The sequence below is a fragment of the Microtus oregoni genome, unplaced genomic scaffold (genome assembly GCF_018167655.1).
Source record: "Microtus oregoni isolate MIOR12 unplaced genomic scaffold, Mior012 000001F_ref0000356, whole genome shotgun sequence".
Taxonomy (NCBI): domain Eukaryota; kingdom Metazoa; phylum Chordata; class Mammalia; order Rodentia; family Cricetidae; genus Microtus; species Microtus oregoni.
The window spans coordinates 16,687,671-16,701,931 of record NW_024543060.1 but is presented as its reverse complement, the minus strand read 5'-3'; the positions used below and the strand labels follow the sequence as shown (position 1 = coordinate 16,701,931).

General features: G+C 40.6%; 1 protein-coding gene across 1 annotated transcript in view; it reads left to right on the top strand.

Moving 5' to 3' along the window:
• Positions 1-7,527, top strand: part of Dnajc15 (DnaJ heat shock protein family (Hsp40) member C15) — a 52,025-nt gene extending 44,498 nt beyond the window's left edge. The window contains exon 6 of the mRNA XM_041663538.1: positions 4,464-7,527. Within this exon, the coding sequence (XP_041519472.1) occupies positions 4,464-4,537 (74 nt within the window). The 3' untranslated portion in view covers positions 4,538-7,527. The remainder of the gene's footprint in view (positions 1-4,463) is intronic.
• Positions 7,528-14,261: the final 6,734 nt, after the last annotated feature.

Genomic DNA, 14,261 nt, shown 5'->3' with positions numbered 1-14,261 from the left:
AGTGTTTGTGTATGTCATATCTGTGATTTAGCGTGTTTATTGCCAATATTGGTTCTGCTTTCTTTGTTCTAAAGGTGTTGGGATTGAGCCCAGGACTTTGTACATGCTAACCTGGTCCTTTCCCACTGAGCTAGAGCCCCAATCCTTAGATGAAGATTGATTTTTATTTTTTAATTATGTATAGGTGTTTGTGTGCGTGTGGGAATACACACAGGAGTGCAAGCGTCCATGGAGGCCGGGGTGTCAGATCCCTGGAGCTGTAGTTACAAAGACTGGGAACTGCCTAAGGGAGGTGCTGGGAACTGAGTTTGTGCCCTCTGGAAAAGCACCAAGTGCTTGTAACTGACGAGCTGCCTCTGCATCCTAGGACTGTAGTTCTGCGATAAATTGTCATGGTTCCGAAATTATTGTGAAGTTATTGTTATTAGAATACAGAAATGCTGACTTTGAAATATTTTTATATTCTACCCATCAACTTTTGGATTTATTTATAAAAAGCAGTGATTTGTCTTTAGATAATTTTGGATTTTTTGTGGAGTAGTTGGTATCATTTATAAACAATGACCATTTCTTTTTGGTCTTTATTCCTTTTGGGTTAGTGAGAGGTGGGGCAGAAAATGCTACAATGGCAAGACCTTCCCATGTGGTGGGATACATCAGCAATGATGGCCACTGTCCTTTTCTTGTCCTTACCTCAGATCTACTTTCCTGCCTTTCACTAACAATGCCACTGGCTGTTTTTCTGGTGGTTTTAGCACACAAAACACACTCCTGTCGAATTGTCTGTGTCTGCTGAGAAGATCGTATGCTTTTCTTCATCTGTTAATGTGTTGAGTTACATTGCTTAAATTTCGGATGTTAGTTAAAGCAATCTTGCTCTTCTGATTAAAGCCTACCTTGGTCGTGATATTTTGTCTGACTGGATAAGGGAGCATAGTGTTTTTGAATCTATGCAAGTCAGAGGTGCTGTGGTTTCCTTTCTTGTGGTATCTGTCAGAGTTTGTTATCAGAGGTAACCCTGGGATGGGAAAAGATGAATATGCGCTCCTATTCATCTTTTTGTTTAGGCTCGTTTGTTCATTTTTGGCAGGGCTTTGGATTTGTTGATAAAATTTTGGCTAGGCATTTAATTACAGATTCAGTTCTTTAAATGGATGGTGTGCTTTTGATTTTCAGATTTTTTTTATTGCTTGTGATAGGCCATGTTTTTCCTGGAATTTATTTTTCATTTAAAATTTTGACTTTATCATGAAAATGATTGGTTGTTTTTTAAGTTATTATTTCATGTTTCTGTTGTGGGAGAGAGGAGTGTGTGCCCGCATGTGCTGTGGCACCTGTGTGGAGCTCGGGCCGCTTGTGGTAGTCTGTCCTTTCTACCATCAGCACGCACCTTTGCTGCGGAACTATCTCACTCCCACGGCCCTTTTTTTTTTAAAAAAAAAAATCTTTGTTGTTTTAAAAGAAACTGACCACTAAATTTAATCCCAGCACTTGGTAGGTTGAGGCAGGCAGATTTCTGTGAGTTCAAGTCCAGCCTGGTCTACAAAGCTCTTTCCAGGATAGCTAGGTCTATTACACAGAGAAACCCTGTCTTGAAAAACCAAAACAATTAAAAAAAAAAAAAAACACCTAACCTTTGAATTTGTTGAGTCTTTCTCTTGAATGCTGATTTGGTCTGTGCTATCTTTTTGTGAATTATCTAAACATTGAGGCCCTCTTCGACATGTTGGCTTCTATCATAGATCTACGGTTGTAGAATCATGTGTCAGTACTGTTCAAGCACTATACTGTATATGACTTGCATTTTCCCCTGTAATCTCCAGTGACTTTTAAAACCTATTTTTGCTTTTTGACTATGTGTAGGCACTTGAGTCTGTATGTGGCGTGTGCATGCAAGTGCAGCAGAGCAGAGCGCCAGAGGCATCAGGTGTCTTGGAGCTGGAGCTAACTGGCAGCTCTGGTGAGATGGTGAGACCCGAGGCTAGGGTGAGCAGCCAGAGCTCGTCACCTCTAAGCCTGTTGGAAAATACAACAAATGCATTTACTAGAAAATTGAAGTATATATAAGTGATGTATAGTATTTTCAGAACGCTTGGTTTCTAAGCGTGGCTGGTCACTGTCCACAGAGTGCACTTGCTGGTTTTGCTGGTTTTGAGTTTGCAGAGACTCGGTATCCTAAGTTCGCAGCTTTAAAGAGTTATTCTGCTTTTGTGTGGTGCGATGTTCTGTGAGCATCAGCTCAATCATGTCTGCTCATCATGGTCTTTATGCTGATGTTTTATTCTTTCTCTAGTTGTCCAGTGAATTATTGAGATGTGTGCTAAACCTCCCATAATTATGGAGTATGTGTTTTTCCTTTTGGTTGTGACAGTGTTTTCTTTATACGTTCTGATCCTAAGATATTAGACGCGTACAACATCTAAATCTCCTTGTTTAATCCCACAGACTAACTTAGGACACCGGGAGATCTGTTCTGCCTTTGCCGTACAGCAGTTCTCCTGCCATAATTAGCATTGCAGCACTCACTTTGTTGTTATTGCTGTGAATCTTTAGATTATTTAAAAACAAAGTCTCCTTTAACCAACATCTACTGGGCTGCTGCTTTTTTAATAAATAAACCATATTAGATAATCCACAAATATAAGATTTTTACTCTTAAGATTTTAATAAAATTTTTACTCTTATGTGCTCTATTTTGTTTGTTTATTCATTTTCTTTTATGAACCCATAGTGGCTTATAATTTAAATATTTAGAATGTATATTGATCAATTAAAGGTTATAGATAAAATTAATTAATAATTTAATATTTTTTAGAGCACACAAAGTACCTGGCAACTCCTTGCTAATTCAAACATTTAAGCAGCTGACAAGGATAAGCCAGGCATGTTCTGGGGTCATTTTTAGAGATAATCATGAAATCTATTTATAGGGTTATGAACTTTCTTTGTAATTCTCACTGTGTATTCAAGGTCACTGTGTGATATATTCCTTAAATGTTTATCATGTTTCATAATTTGATATGAAAGTGTCAGTGGCATCTTCAAAGGCAGAAACAAAATATTGTTTCTTCTGGCTGTACTGCAGCCCTGTGTTTGTTGATTTGTTGATGTGTTTTCTCTGCTTGCCTTTTCCTTCCTAAAGTGATGGGGATATAGTAATAGGAGACCTGAGTGCAGCCGGGACACTTCCTAGCTATACTGTCTAAATACTTTTGTTGTTTAAAAGTTGTGAGGCATTACGATATTCAGCTGTAGTTTGTACTTAAGAGAAAAGTACAAAATAAAAACAGAGACTAGAAAGTGTAATTGCCTGTGAGCTCAAGCATTGAGCAGTGGCAGTGTTCTAGAACAGAAATTAGGATTATGGTGTGTAGCTTTAATGTGACAGTTTGGGGATATTTTTATGTGTCAAATAAGCATTGCTTATGATCATAATGATTTTGTATTTGAAATTCACCTCAATTTGCTGTTTGCATTAGAAATAATTCATTGCAAAGAGCTCTAAAAAAAGAACTGACTTAATTTTGTTTGAGGGTATTGTAAATCCAAGAATACATTGTAAATGTTGTAATAGAATCATTCCAGAGAACAGAGAGAATTTCTTCTAACATTATTTTTAGTGGTAGTTCATTTATCTTAGCAAGTGTGATTCTTAGCACTATGTACTATACATTTGTCTTTTAAACTAGTGTTTATTTTGTGAAATTATGATGAGACATGAAAAGACCCTTTTAGATGGATTTTCCTCCTTCTTAAAGGTCGTATTTATTGCTTCTAAGATATAACTCTAAAGAAACAGTGTTATTTTGTTTAGTTAATCATACATTTAATTTTGAAAATATTCTGGCCAAATGTCTATATGGTAACTATATAACCAGTAATTGTTTTTCAACTGATAACTCATGTAGAAGAATGCAAACAGATCCCTGTCTATCGCCCTTCACAAAACTCAAGTCCAAGTGGATCAACATAAATCCAGTTACACTGAACCTGACAGAACAGAAAGTGGGAAGTAGCCTTAAACTCATTGGCACAGGAGACTACTTCCTGAATATAACACCAGTAGCACAGAGACTGAGATCGACAATTAATAAATGGGACCTCTTGAAACTGAAAAGCTTCTGTAAAGCAGAGGACATGGTCAATGAGACAGTGGCCGCCTACAGAATGGGAAAAGATCTTCACCAACCTGACATCTGAGAGATGGCCGATCTCCAAAATATATAGCTTATATTTTTCTCAGAAATTGCATTTTGACTGATGGGTATCTGTTAATGCTTAACTAAATAAGTTTAATTTGTGCTATTTTGATTTTGGGCAAGCATATAAAATAGATTGTCAGATGAAAAATGCATGAGAAAATACCTGAAATATAGTTGTTGTTGGTTTTTTTCCTGTATTGAATTTTTAAAATGTCAGTAATGACATAAGCTTTAACCATTTCTTTCTCTTTGTTCTCCCAGGTGGATCTGGTTACTTAGCAGGAAAAATAATTGAAGCAAAGAACTTGCTACTATCATTCACCAAACAAAAGTGATGCTGAAGGACCATGCCCAAGGGAAACAAACTGCAAAGCACTAAAGTCCTACAGAAGAACATGGAACATTGACCAAATCTGTCCTTCTGTCATTTAGTGTGCAGCAATAAAAAACATGTGGCCTTGCTCGTCATTCCCTTCGAAGGGGAGCGAATTTGTATGTTCTGAAGCTGGTGCTTTGCCACATTATTCCATATGTAATATTATACTTATAAAGACTTAGTCTAACTCTCTCTCTGCCCCCAACATACACAGAAAGGTATAAGTAACGGTCATGATGGCATGGGATCTGTGAACAGAGCTGAAGTTCTCTTCTTTGTGGTTTTGCATATGCCCTCGCTTTAGAAGGATTGGGGACTGTTTCAATGTCAGGGACTTTAAATGTTTTGAGTCCAAATGTATCTAATTTACTAAATCATGATTTTAGGGCAGTCACTGGAACTTGAAAGGGCACTCTGCTCTCTGAGACCCTTAGCTATAGCTAAAGCATGAGGACCCGGAGAAGTACTAACATGATTAAAGGTTTACAAAACTAGCCCTACGGGGAAAGGCTGGAAAAAGCCGATTCGATTATGCTTAGTGATGCCAATCTGCAATGTAATAGAAAAGGTGGATCATTTAGTTAGAGAAAAAGAATGTTAAATGTAGCAGGCATTGTGCTTTGTTTTGTTTTTAGCCCTCAGAGCGTATCCTGTGTTTTGTTTGAACAATATTTAAAACCAAAGTTTTACATGGTAATGTGTTTTACCAAGATGGGTAAAGGTGCAAAATTATCAACACCTTGAGGACCAGCGTAGAGTCTGAAGGGAGCCCACAGAGTCCGTGGACTATCTATCACTCAACTTGACTTTCCTGTCTGGAGTAAAACTTCATTCTATGGGGCTGGCAAAAAAGGGGAAAGCCACACATAGACTCTTAAGGTCTTTCTCTGTGCTTGTCCATTTCTCGCTTAGTGTTTATTATTTTTCCTTATATATCCCAACACAATCTTTCAGGCAGTATAGAAATTTGAATGTAGTTACATTCTTCTTTTTCAAGTGAATGGTTATAATGAATTACAGATTAAAAAAAAACATGTTTCCCATTTCCCTTACATGATTATAACATCCTACATATTATAGACGAAAAACAGATTATCCCAAGATAATGTTCATATTCTATATATGTTCATATCCAAGCAACTTGTTATAGATTAACAGAGTGTAAGCAAGCAAAGTATTTTTTTCCCAGCCAGTTCTTTTACTGGCTGCCTGCCTTGTGCAGTTACAAAGAAAGTATCGATCACTTTATATCTTATCTCAAAGGGTGATCTTATAAACAATCTTAAAAGAATCATAATCCTAAACTTTCATATATGAAAAACAATCAGTCATCTCTACTTTAAATCCTCAGGGTGCGTACCCACCCATCAACAGCTTTATATCAGGAAGCTGAGAGCAGAAACGAGTACAAGGAATGCATCATCGTCTTTGATCACCAACCAATCAGCAAGAAAGTCACATCAGTCAAGAATAACTGGGCTGCTTTGTTCTTGTTCACGGACCGTAATGAGTCCTTCCCTCAACTCTGTGCCTTCCTAAACTCCAGATTATTTCCCAAGGTTTTTCACCTCAAAGCTATTAACAAAAACATCTTAATCTAAGCGTAAGTCATATTTTAAAGCTTTGTTTTAGCTACAGTGCACATTGAAACCTGTGCACACATCTCTCAACATTAAGATTAAAAGAACTTGAGCTAATTTAGCTTATGGGACTCAAACTTTTTTTTAATTATTAACCTAAGCTGCAGTCTATACGACTCCTCAAAAGAAACTAGCCGTGTGGCATTGCCTTGTTCTGTTTTTCTACCCTCTGCAGAGCCTGTTTTATCAGGGGTGGGGGCAACACCAAATCTTCCTTTTTTTCCTATATTAGTTTTTCCACTAAGGTAACCTCTAGCACAATCCCTCGCTCTATTTTTTTAAAGGCCCTCAATCATCAAAATCCTATATAAACTAAGACTATTATTGTATAAAATCATCGCTTCAGTTAAACAGTACATCTTAGGAAGAAATCATCTTCATAATAATCCACAAATCAAAACAACTAGTAGAATGGGATACTCCCATGAGGTAATCATACCTCATTAAAGGCAATGGGGATCTCCCCACACCCACTCACACCATGCCAGATAGCAGAGAAAAATGACAGCAACCAACACGTGAAGATAGAGTAGTAGCAAGAGATATTTTGGGGCCAAGGCTCCTGGGGCCTTACCTGTCTGAGAGTCAACCAACCACCAGTGTCCTGAATTCCTGTGGACTGATCCCCTGCTGCCCCTCTGACATGACCACCAGCACAAAATAAATTAATTCTTAAAATGCAAATGTTCAGACTAAGTAGAAGAAATACTTTGGAACATGGGTGACTTTTGCTACATATTTTTTTCTATTAACAAGAAAATCCAAGACTTGTGTTACTTATGATTACCCAACAAGGCCATTAAAGATGCCATGCCTGTGTGGGAGAATTTTTTTGGTTGTCATGGGAAACCTTGAATATAGAAAATAGCTTTCTGTGATTTATCTTCCGCACATTTCATAATTAGCTTAAAATAGTTTAATGACATTTGTGGGAACAGATGAATCAGCCAGATCCTTAATGTCACAAATAAGAGGTTTCTGTGACTCAGTCAACTTAGGGTGAGCTGTTGAGACCAGGGAGTCTGCTCATCCCCCAACTCTTCCCCAGAGCAGGCCTCCGACTGCAGGAGGATTTGACCGAGAGGTGTGCATCATCAGCATCCTTCCTTGCTTCTAACGAAAGGGCAACCCAAGGTGCCTAGCTATTATCAGTAGGTCAGTATCAACTAGTTATCAAAAGCATTTTGTGAATTATGGGCCAAAATTTTATTTTTTGTGTAGTTACACACATTAGGAAATTAAAATTTCTACCAGTATAATTCATTAGCTGGAACTTTTTTGGTTTTTCGAGGCAGGGTTTCTCTGTAGCTTTGGAGCCTGTCCTGGAACTCCCTTTGTAGACCAGGCTGGCCTCGAACTCACAGAGATCCGCCTGCCTCTGCCTCCCGAGTGCTGGGATTAAAGGCGTGCACCACGCTTAGCCGGAACTTTTGAACGGGTTCTCTGACTTCATTTTTATAGGTAGAATCTTAGTGATCTGGATCGCTGCCTACAAGCAAAATTGCTAGGCATGGTAGACAAAGAAAATGTTTCTTCTAATGAGTTTTATGAGCTGAGTAGCTATTGTTCCCAGTGGAGTGCTTCTTTTTTCCTTTTATTGTTGCTGAGCAAATTTTATATACAAGATTTTTTAAAAAAATAAAAGTTCTTGCTCAATTAAAATGCAAATTCATTAAAGTCATGTTTGGTTCTCTTCCTGCCATGCTAACCTCTCCTGCTGTGGTCTGGCCAGCAGTACCCCCGGCAGCACCTTCAACACTGAAATCTGAGCTGGCATCTCCTAAGCTCTAACTTTGTAAAAGCCAAGAAACCACTTAATTTTCAGAAGCTTTTTATTGATATGTTTGTTTTTAGATAGTTTATGTGTATGAATATTTTGTCTGCATGGATGTATATGTACCTCATGTGCCCAAGGAGATCAAAATATTTGGAACTGAAGTTAGGGATGGTTATGAGCCACTGTGTAGGTAATGGGAACCAAACCCAGGTTCTCTACAAAAAAAAACAAATACTGTTAACCTCTGACCTCTCCAGCCCCACAAACTATTTTAATTATACCTAATATTTGTTGAATACCTTTGCAAACATTCTACCTATGGAGACCCAAAAATGTAAGCTTATACTACCTTGTCTGAAGGTCGAGAGTTTGAGCTTATTTTTCCTCTGTCAAAGTTGTTGACAACAGGTGTGGCTACAAAACAAGAGATCCTGACCTAGGCTGTGGTTACTTGGTGTTTTGGACGTCAGGGTGCCCCACAGAGGTAAATCCACTTCACCCTGACTAAAGGTCAAAGTTTTCAAGTACTTCTGCTCCTTTTAAAATAGGAGGTTTGACTTAGGGAGTGGCTGCCTGCAGGACACTGAGTCTAGGGTATGTTCACTGCCCCAGACATTAAATGCTTTTCTCAGGAATTAATAACTTGATGTCTCAAGTAACTGTTCTGCTTATGGTGCCCTGTTAAGCCAGTCTTTTGCCTTCTTCCCCCCACTTTTGCATTGGGGTGTAAAAGTATATGGAAAATAAACTCAAGTGAAGATTCAGCATTCAGGATTCACTGAGTTGCCCTCCTGTTACCTGTGTTTCTTTCTTATCTCTGTTCCTCTTACCTAATGTTTTTAATCCTCACGCCCCTACCCTGGAACGTGTGACTCTGCCACAGCTGGGATCGTATGAGAGTCACCTTGAAAAGGTGGCTGTAAAAACCCAAATGTCCTGACCGGTCCTATAGCACCCATGCCACTACAAGACGGTACACAAGCTGGGAACTAAGCTGGAGACTTAAAAATACATAGATACAGACACGGGTCATCCTTGATACAAGAATGCCAAGTTTTATTATGCTCAGGGGCAGCTTATATAGGGATCCTTAGCCACGCCCAGCTCTCGGGATCTTTCAGCTGCAGACACAGGTGTTTTGCTCAGTTCACTCCAGCAGGCAAAGAAAGTCAAGAGGTCAGAGATCTACAGCTCCCAACAGATGGGTCCTGACATCTACCCCCATTATCTTTTCATTTTCAGAGTTAACCTAAGAGAGACAGGGATGACTATTTTTTTTTTTCATTTTACAGTTGAAGAAACAAAGGCTTGAGGGGAATGTAGAATCTCTTTCAAGATTGCCATTCTTTTTTTTGTTTTGTTTTGTTTTGTTTTTTTGAGACAGGGTTTCTCTGTAGTTTTGGAGCCTGTCCTGGAACTTGCTCTTGTAGACCAGGCTGGCCTCGAACTCACAGAGATCCACCTGCCTCTGCCTCCCGAGTGCTGGGATTAAAGGCGTGTGCCACCACTGCCTGGCGCCATTCTTTTTTAAAAATGGAGGTAGGATCTCAATCCAGTTTGTCTCAACGATGCTGAAGCATTGCCACAAGTGTGTGAGAAGCAGTCAGATTGATGGGGTTTCCTTCACTTCAGGCTTATTCTCGTGACCTGGATCATGAATATGAAATAGGCTTATGTATGGGAGAATCTAGTGTCGTGCATGAGAAGCAATGTGTCTGCCCCAAGGCTTGCAATGTTCTCATTGTCCATAGCACAGTCTCAGCTGCAAAGGGTCAGCTGAGCAGTGTGTCTCTCCGACTCAGGGCTGGAGGGATCCGTGTTGAGATGCATTTGGTACATTCTGGGAAGAGCACGAGGAGAACAGCCAGAACTAGGTGTTGAAGACATGCCACAAAATAAAGCCTCTGGCCGGGTGAAAAAGAGGTAGCTCAGGAAATTAACAAAACAAGATTGAATTAATTGAAAGGAGCTATGAGGCCATGGGCAAACTGGTTGGGGGTTGAGAACTTAAACAAGAAGAGAACTTAGGGCGGCTGGGTGCTTTTATTTTAAATTTTAAAAGTGTTTTTTGGGTGTGAATGCAGCTGGGTGCTCGAGCCCCTCCTAGCCGTGTAGAAGGTCCTGAGTCCAGTCAACACCGCAACACAACAAAGGTTAAAACTGAGTTTGTGCCCATGCTGTGCTTTTACTCCAAACTCCAAATTGCACTTGCACCCTGAGGGTAGAATCTATGGAGCATTAGCCACCAGTCTGAGACTGTCTCGAGATTAAACCCTTAACTGTTTGCATCAGGTGTAATCAAAAGATGAAATGATTTCTGACTCAGGTGGCCAGTATTCATAGCAGAAATGTGAACTCCTTGAAAATTAGTTACACCTAATATCTTCGTCAGTGTTCTGTTGCTGTGAAGAAACACCATGACCAAGGCAACTCTTATTTAAAAAACAAAAATGTTTAATGCCTAATTGGGGCTTGCTTACAGTTTCAGAGGTTTAGTTCATTGTCAGCATGGGACAAACATGGTGGCATACAGGCAGACATGGTGCTGGAGAAGTAGCTGCAAGGTCTACATCGGATCCATAGGCAGCGAGATGAAAGAGCAACACTGGGCTTGGCGTGGGCTTTAGAAACCTCAAAGGCCACCCCTGGTGACACAGTTCCTAATCCTTTCACAGAGTGCCACTCCCTGGTGACCAAGCATTCCAATCCATGAGCCTTTGGGGGCCATGCTTACGCAAACCACCACACCTGGGCTCAAAAGTAAGCACATCCTACAGCCACCTTGTTGGTGTCATCCTGAATTATCGGTGCCTTCGCTCTTTAGTTCTGTGAACATGGATGTTCCAGAGGTGAGTTTAGAAGTGTTTCTATTTGTATTTCCATGCCTCTCGGGCAGAATGAGATGATATAATAATGTTCATTCTTGGTGGTGAGATAGGAGATTCTGTCTGCCGTGTCTGCCTCTCTTAGGCAGTTTTCAGATGCTGTACCAGGCAGCGTTGCAGAGAGTGGCATGTACACACAGACACAGCCTTCCCTAATGAACCAGCCCCACGTGGATCCAAATTACGCTTTGTTTACTGGCTTCCTGGTACTGGGCTGTTCAGTTTGCCTTCTCCGCTATTCCACTTTAGACTCACTTATAGACTATATTCCTATATCCCCACACATACCCCTAAAAAAATCAGGATTAAAAAATCCAATGTGAGCCGGGCAGTGGTGGCATACGCCTTTAATCCCAGCACTTGGGAGGCAGAGGTAGGCGGATCTCTGTGAGTTCGAAACCAGCCTGGTCTACAAGAGCTAGTTCCAGGACAGGCTCCAAAAAAAACCACAGAGAAACCCTGTCTCGAAAAAAACAAAAAACAAAAAACAAAAAAAAAAAACCAACAACAACAAAAAATCCAATGTGGAATATATACTATTTTTTTTTTCTGGACCACAAAACATTTTTATTTTAAACTTTAAAGAACTGAAACGGAATACTCTTCCATTTGCTTTCCTTTAAACATCATAAAGGATAAACTGTATGATGCATCTATCAATATAGTTTTTTCCCAATACAGTTAAAATAAAGTCTTACCTGCCAAAATTGAATTTATACTCAATTTTTGTTGTAGAACTCTTGGAGAATACCTTGTGTATTGCATAATCCCATCTACATTGTGAGCTCTTTATTAAAAGACTATGTGAGCCTTTTTATCTATTTTAACTTCCTTGTAGTTCATGAGATGCTCAGGATAGGCGTCCCTGCAGACAAAGTTATTGACTGGTTCTTTCTAGAGGCAGCTGTGAAAGCCAGGCCCTGTTGCATCCTATAAGTCAGGACTCAGGATGTTGATGGGGATGAGTGTTCAACCACCCTGGGCTCCTTACCAACACCTTGCCTCAAAGGGCCATATACCTGAAACGTGTGTTTTTTAGAAGCTACTATTAAAACTTGGGTTTTTACTTTTCAGGGCCAGCGGAATAGAAATCTGTCCAAGAATACCTTAACATTTGGGTTCTTAACTGTTTTCAAAGGGAATGCAACCCAAGTAAAGTGTCTTGTTCCTGAGTCTGTTTCCTTGTTTCTTGTCTCAGGCATTTTTACCGTTTGTTAGCCCTCAGCAGTTTTGACTACACACAGAATTTCACACACAGGCACTGTGGTAGCAGAAATGCTGACACAACGGAGCTGTCACCCCGGAATGTATTAATAAATATGTCTACACAAGTAGATCTCAGAAAGAGAAGACTAGGCCAACTGCTTATCTCTCAGCCAAAAGGAGAGTACCCACCGTTGTTTCTCGTGTGTGTGTGTGTGTGTGTGTGTGTGTGTGTGTGTGGTTGTCTGAGACAGTTTCTCTGGGTAGCTTTGGAGCCTGTTCTGGGAAATTGCTTTGTAGACCAGGCTGGCCTTGAATTTACAGAGATCCTCCTGCCCCTGCCTCCCAAGTGCTGAGATTAAAGGTGTGTGCTACCACCGCCGGGCCAAGGAGTTGGAGTTACAGACAGTTAAGCTGTTGTGTAGGCACTAGGAATTGAGCCCAGATTCCCTGCAAGAGCAACAAGTGCTCTTAACTGCTGAGCCATCGCTCTGGCCCTGTTTCTCCTTTTTGGCCTTCCCTTCATCTCACGTCTTGTGCATGTGTCCGTGGAAGTGTGTACTTGCATGGATATATACTTTGCTTCTCAGAACACACACATCCTTGCAATCACATTCACCATGGTTTTACACATCCTGGGAAGGGCTTCTCGCTGCCATCATACGTTTCTGTATTCACATCCATCAAGGAAGGGGGACGGACGTCGTCGTTGAGCTAAGATGACATGAAGGGCTAAAGTAGGAGCTTGAATTTGTTTTGACAGTAGAGGAACACATTATTCATGGAAGTCTGATAAATTAAAAGCAAAACACAGAACCACATGGTGAACATGTTTTATCTGACCATACATGGGATTTGTGTAAGGAACATCAATTTTCTGTACAGATATACCACATTACCATGATATGAAACCATGTGGCAATCTGACATGGGGGGGGGTGTTCATTTTTAGTGAAGAGAAAAATCAGAAGACCAGAAAACAGATAAAAGTTAAGGAATTGTTCGTTTGAAATTTTTGCTCAAAATCCTTGTTCTGTAGGGAGAGATCCATAGACATTGAACATATTACCCCGTTCCTTCTTTTTTTTAACTGACTTTTTTTTTTTTTAACAGGGCAAAGAGAGCTAAAGACAGATCCTCAGCTCTGCTGTGTGGCTCAGAAATCCTCTCGGCTACTCCACCTTCACCTGCAAGGTCTCTGCGTGAGGGCTCTCAGCAGGTCTGAGGGCCTTCGGGATTCAACAGGGTCATGGGAGTAGGGGATTTTTTTCTTCACAGCCTGGTGGACAGTTACTCCTAAGGAAAGAACAGTCCACAGACAAATTTGTCCCTTGCCCTAACTGACCAGAAATCTCTGAGCACCTTGTTAGTGGAGGTCAGCGGTAGGTCAATGGTAATTGTGCCAAGCCTTGCTCACCAGTGGCAACGGGAATTGCTGTGGTATAAATTGGCCTAGGGGACAAACTGATCAACCAAAAGAGGTTTTGTAGATTGTCAGTGTTCCAGTTACTGACGAGGGCGCTGACTTTCTGGAATAGATGGTGCCAGGCAGCTGGCTTACTTTCCATGGGTTCGAGTCTCCCCATCCCCACAGTCTTCCAGAGAAGGTTTAGCCTAAGAGAGTGCTTCTAGTCCTGTCCTTTGGGATAACATGGCAGGCCCCATGGTGGCAGGAAAATCTTTCTTTCTAAGAAGTCCTTGTTTTCTCCCCAACCCTGGCTGTGTCTTGGCCGTCTTTATTGTTTTGTGCTGGTGGCCCCTGAAGCTGTGTAGACACACCCACGCACGCAGTGGATGATGATTTCTGCTGACCCACGCATGGGTTGCTCTTTCCACCCACCTCAAACAGATGCTTTATTTCACTTTTTGGAAGTGAAAAAAAAAAAGAAAAAGAAAACCTTTATTTCACCATTCACCTGTCTGAGGAAAGTGAGTCACAGATTAATGAGAAAGGTTTAAGGGAGACACATGGCATGTTCTGGACCCCTTGGGAAGAGGTGTCTAGTTAGAGTTTCTATTGATGTGATAAAAACATGAGAACTGACCCAGGAGATGGTGGTGCATGCCTTTAATCCCAGCACTTGGGAGGCAGAGGCAAATGGATCTCTGTGAGTTCGAGGCCAGCATAATCTACAAAAGCTAGTTCCAGGGCTGGAGAGATGGCTCAGAGGTTAAGAG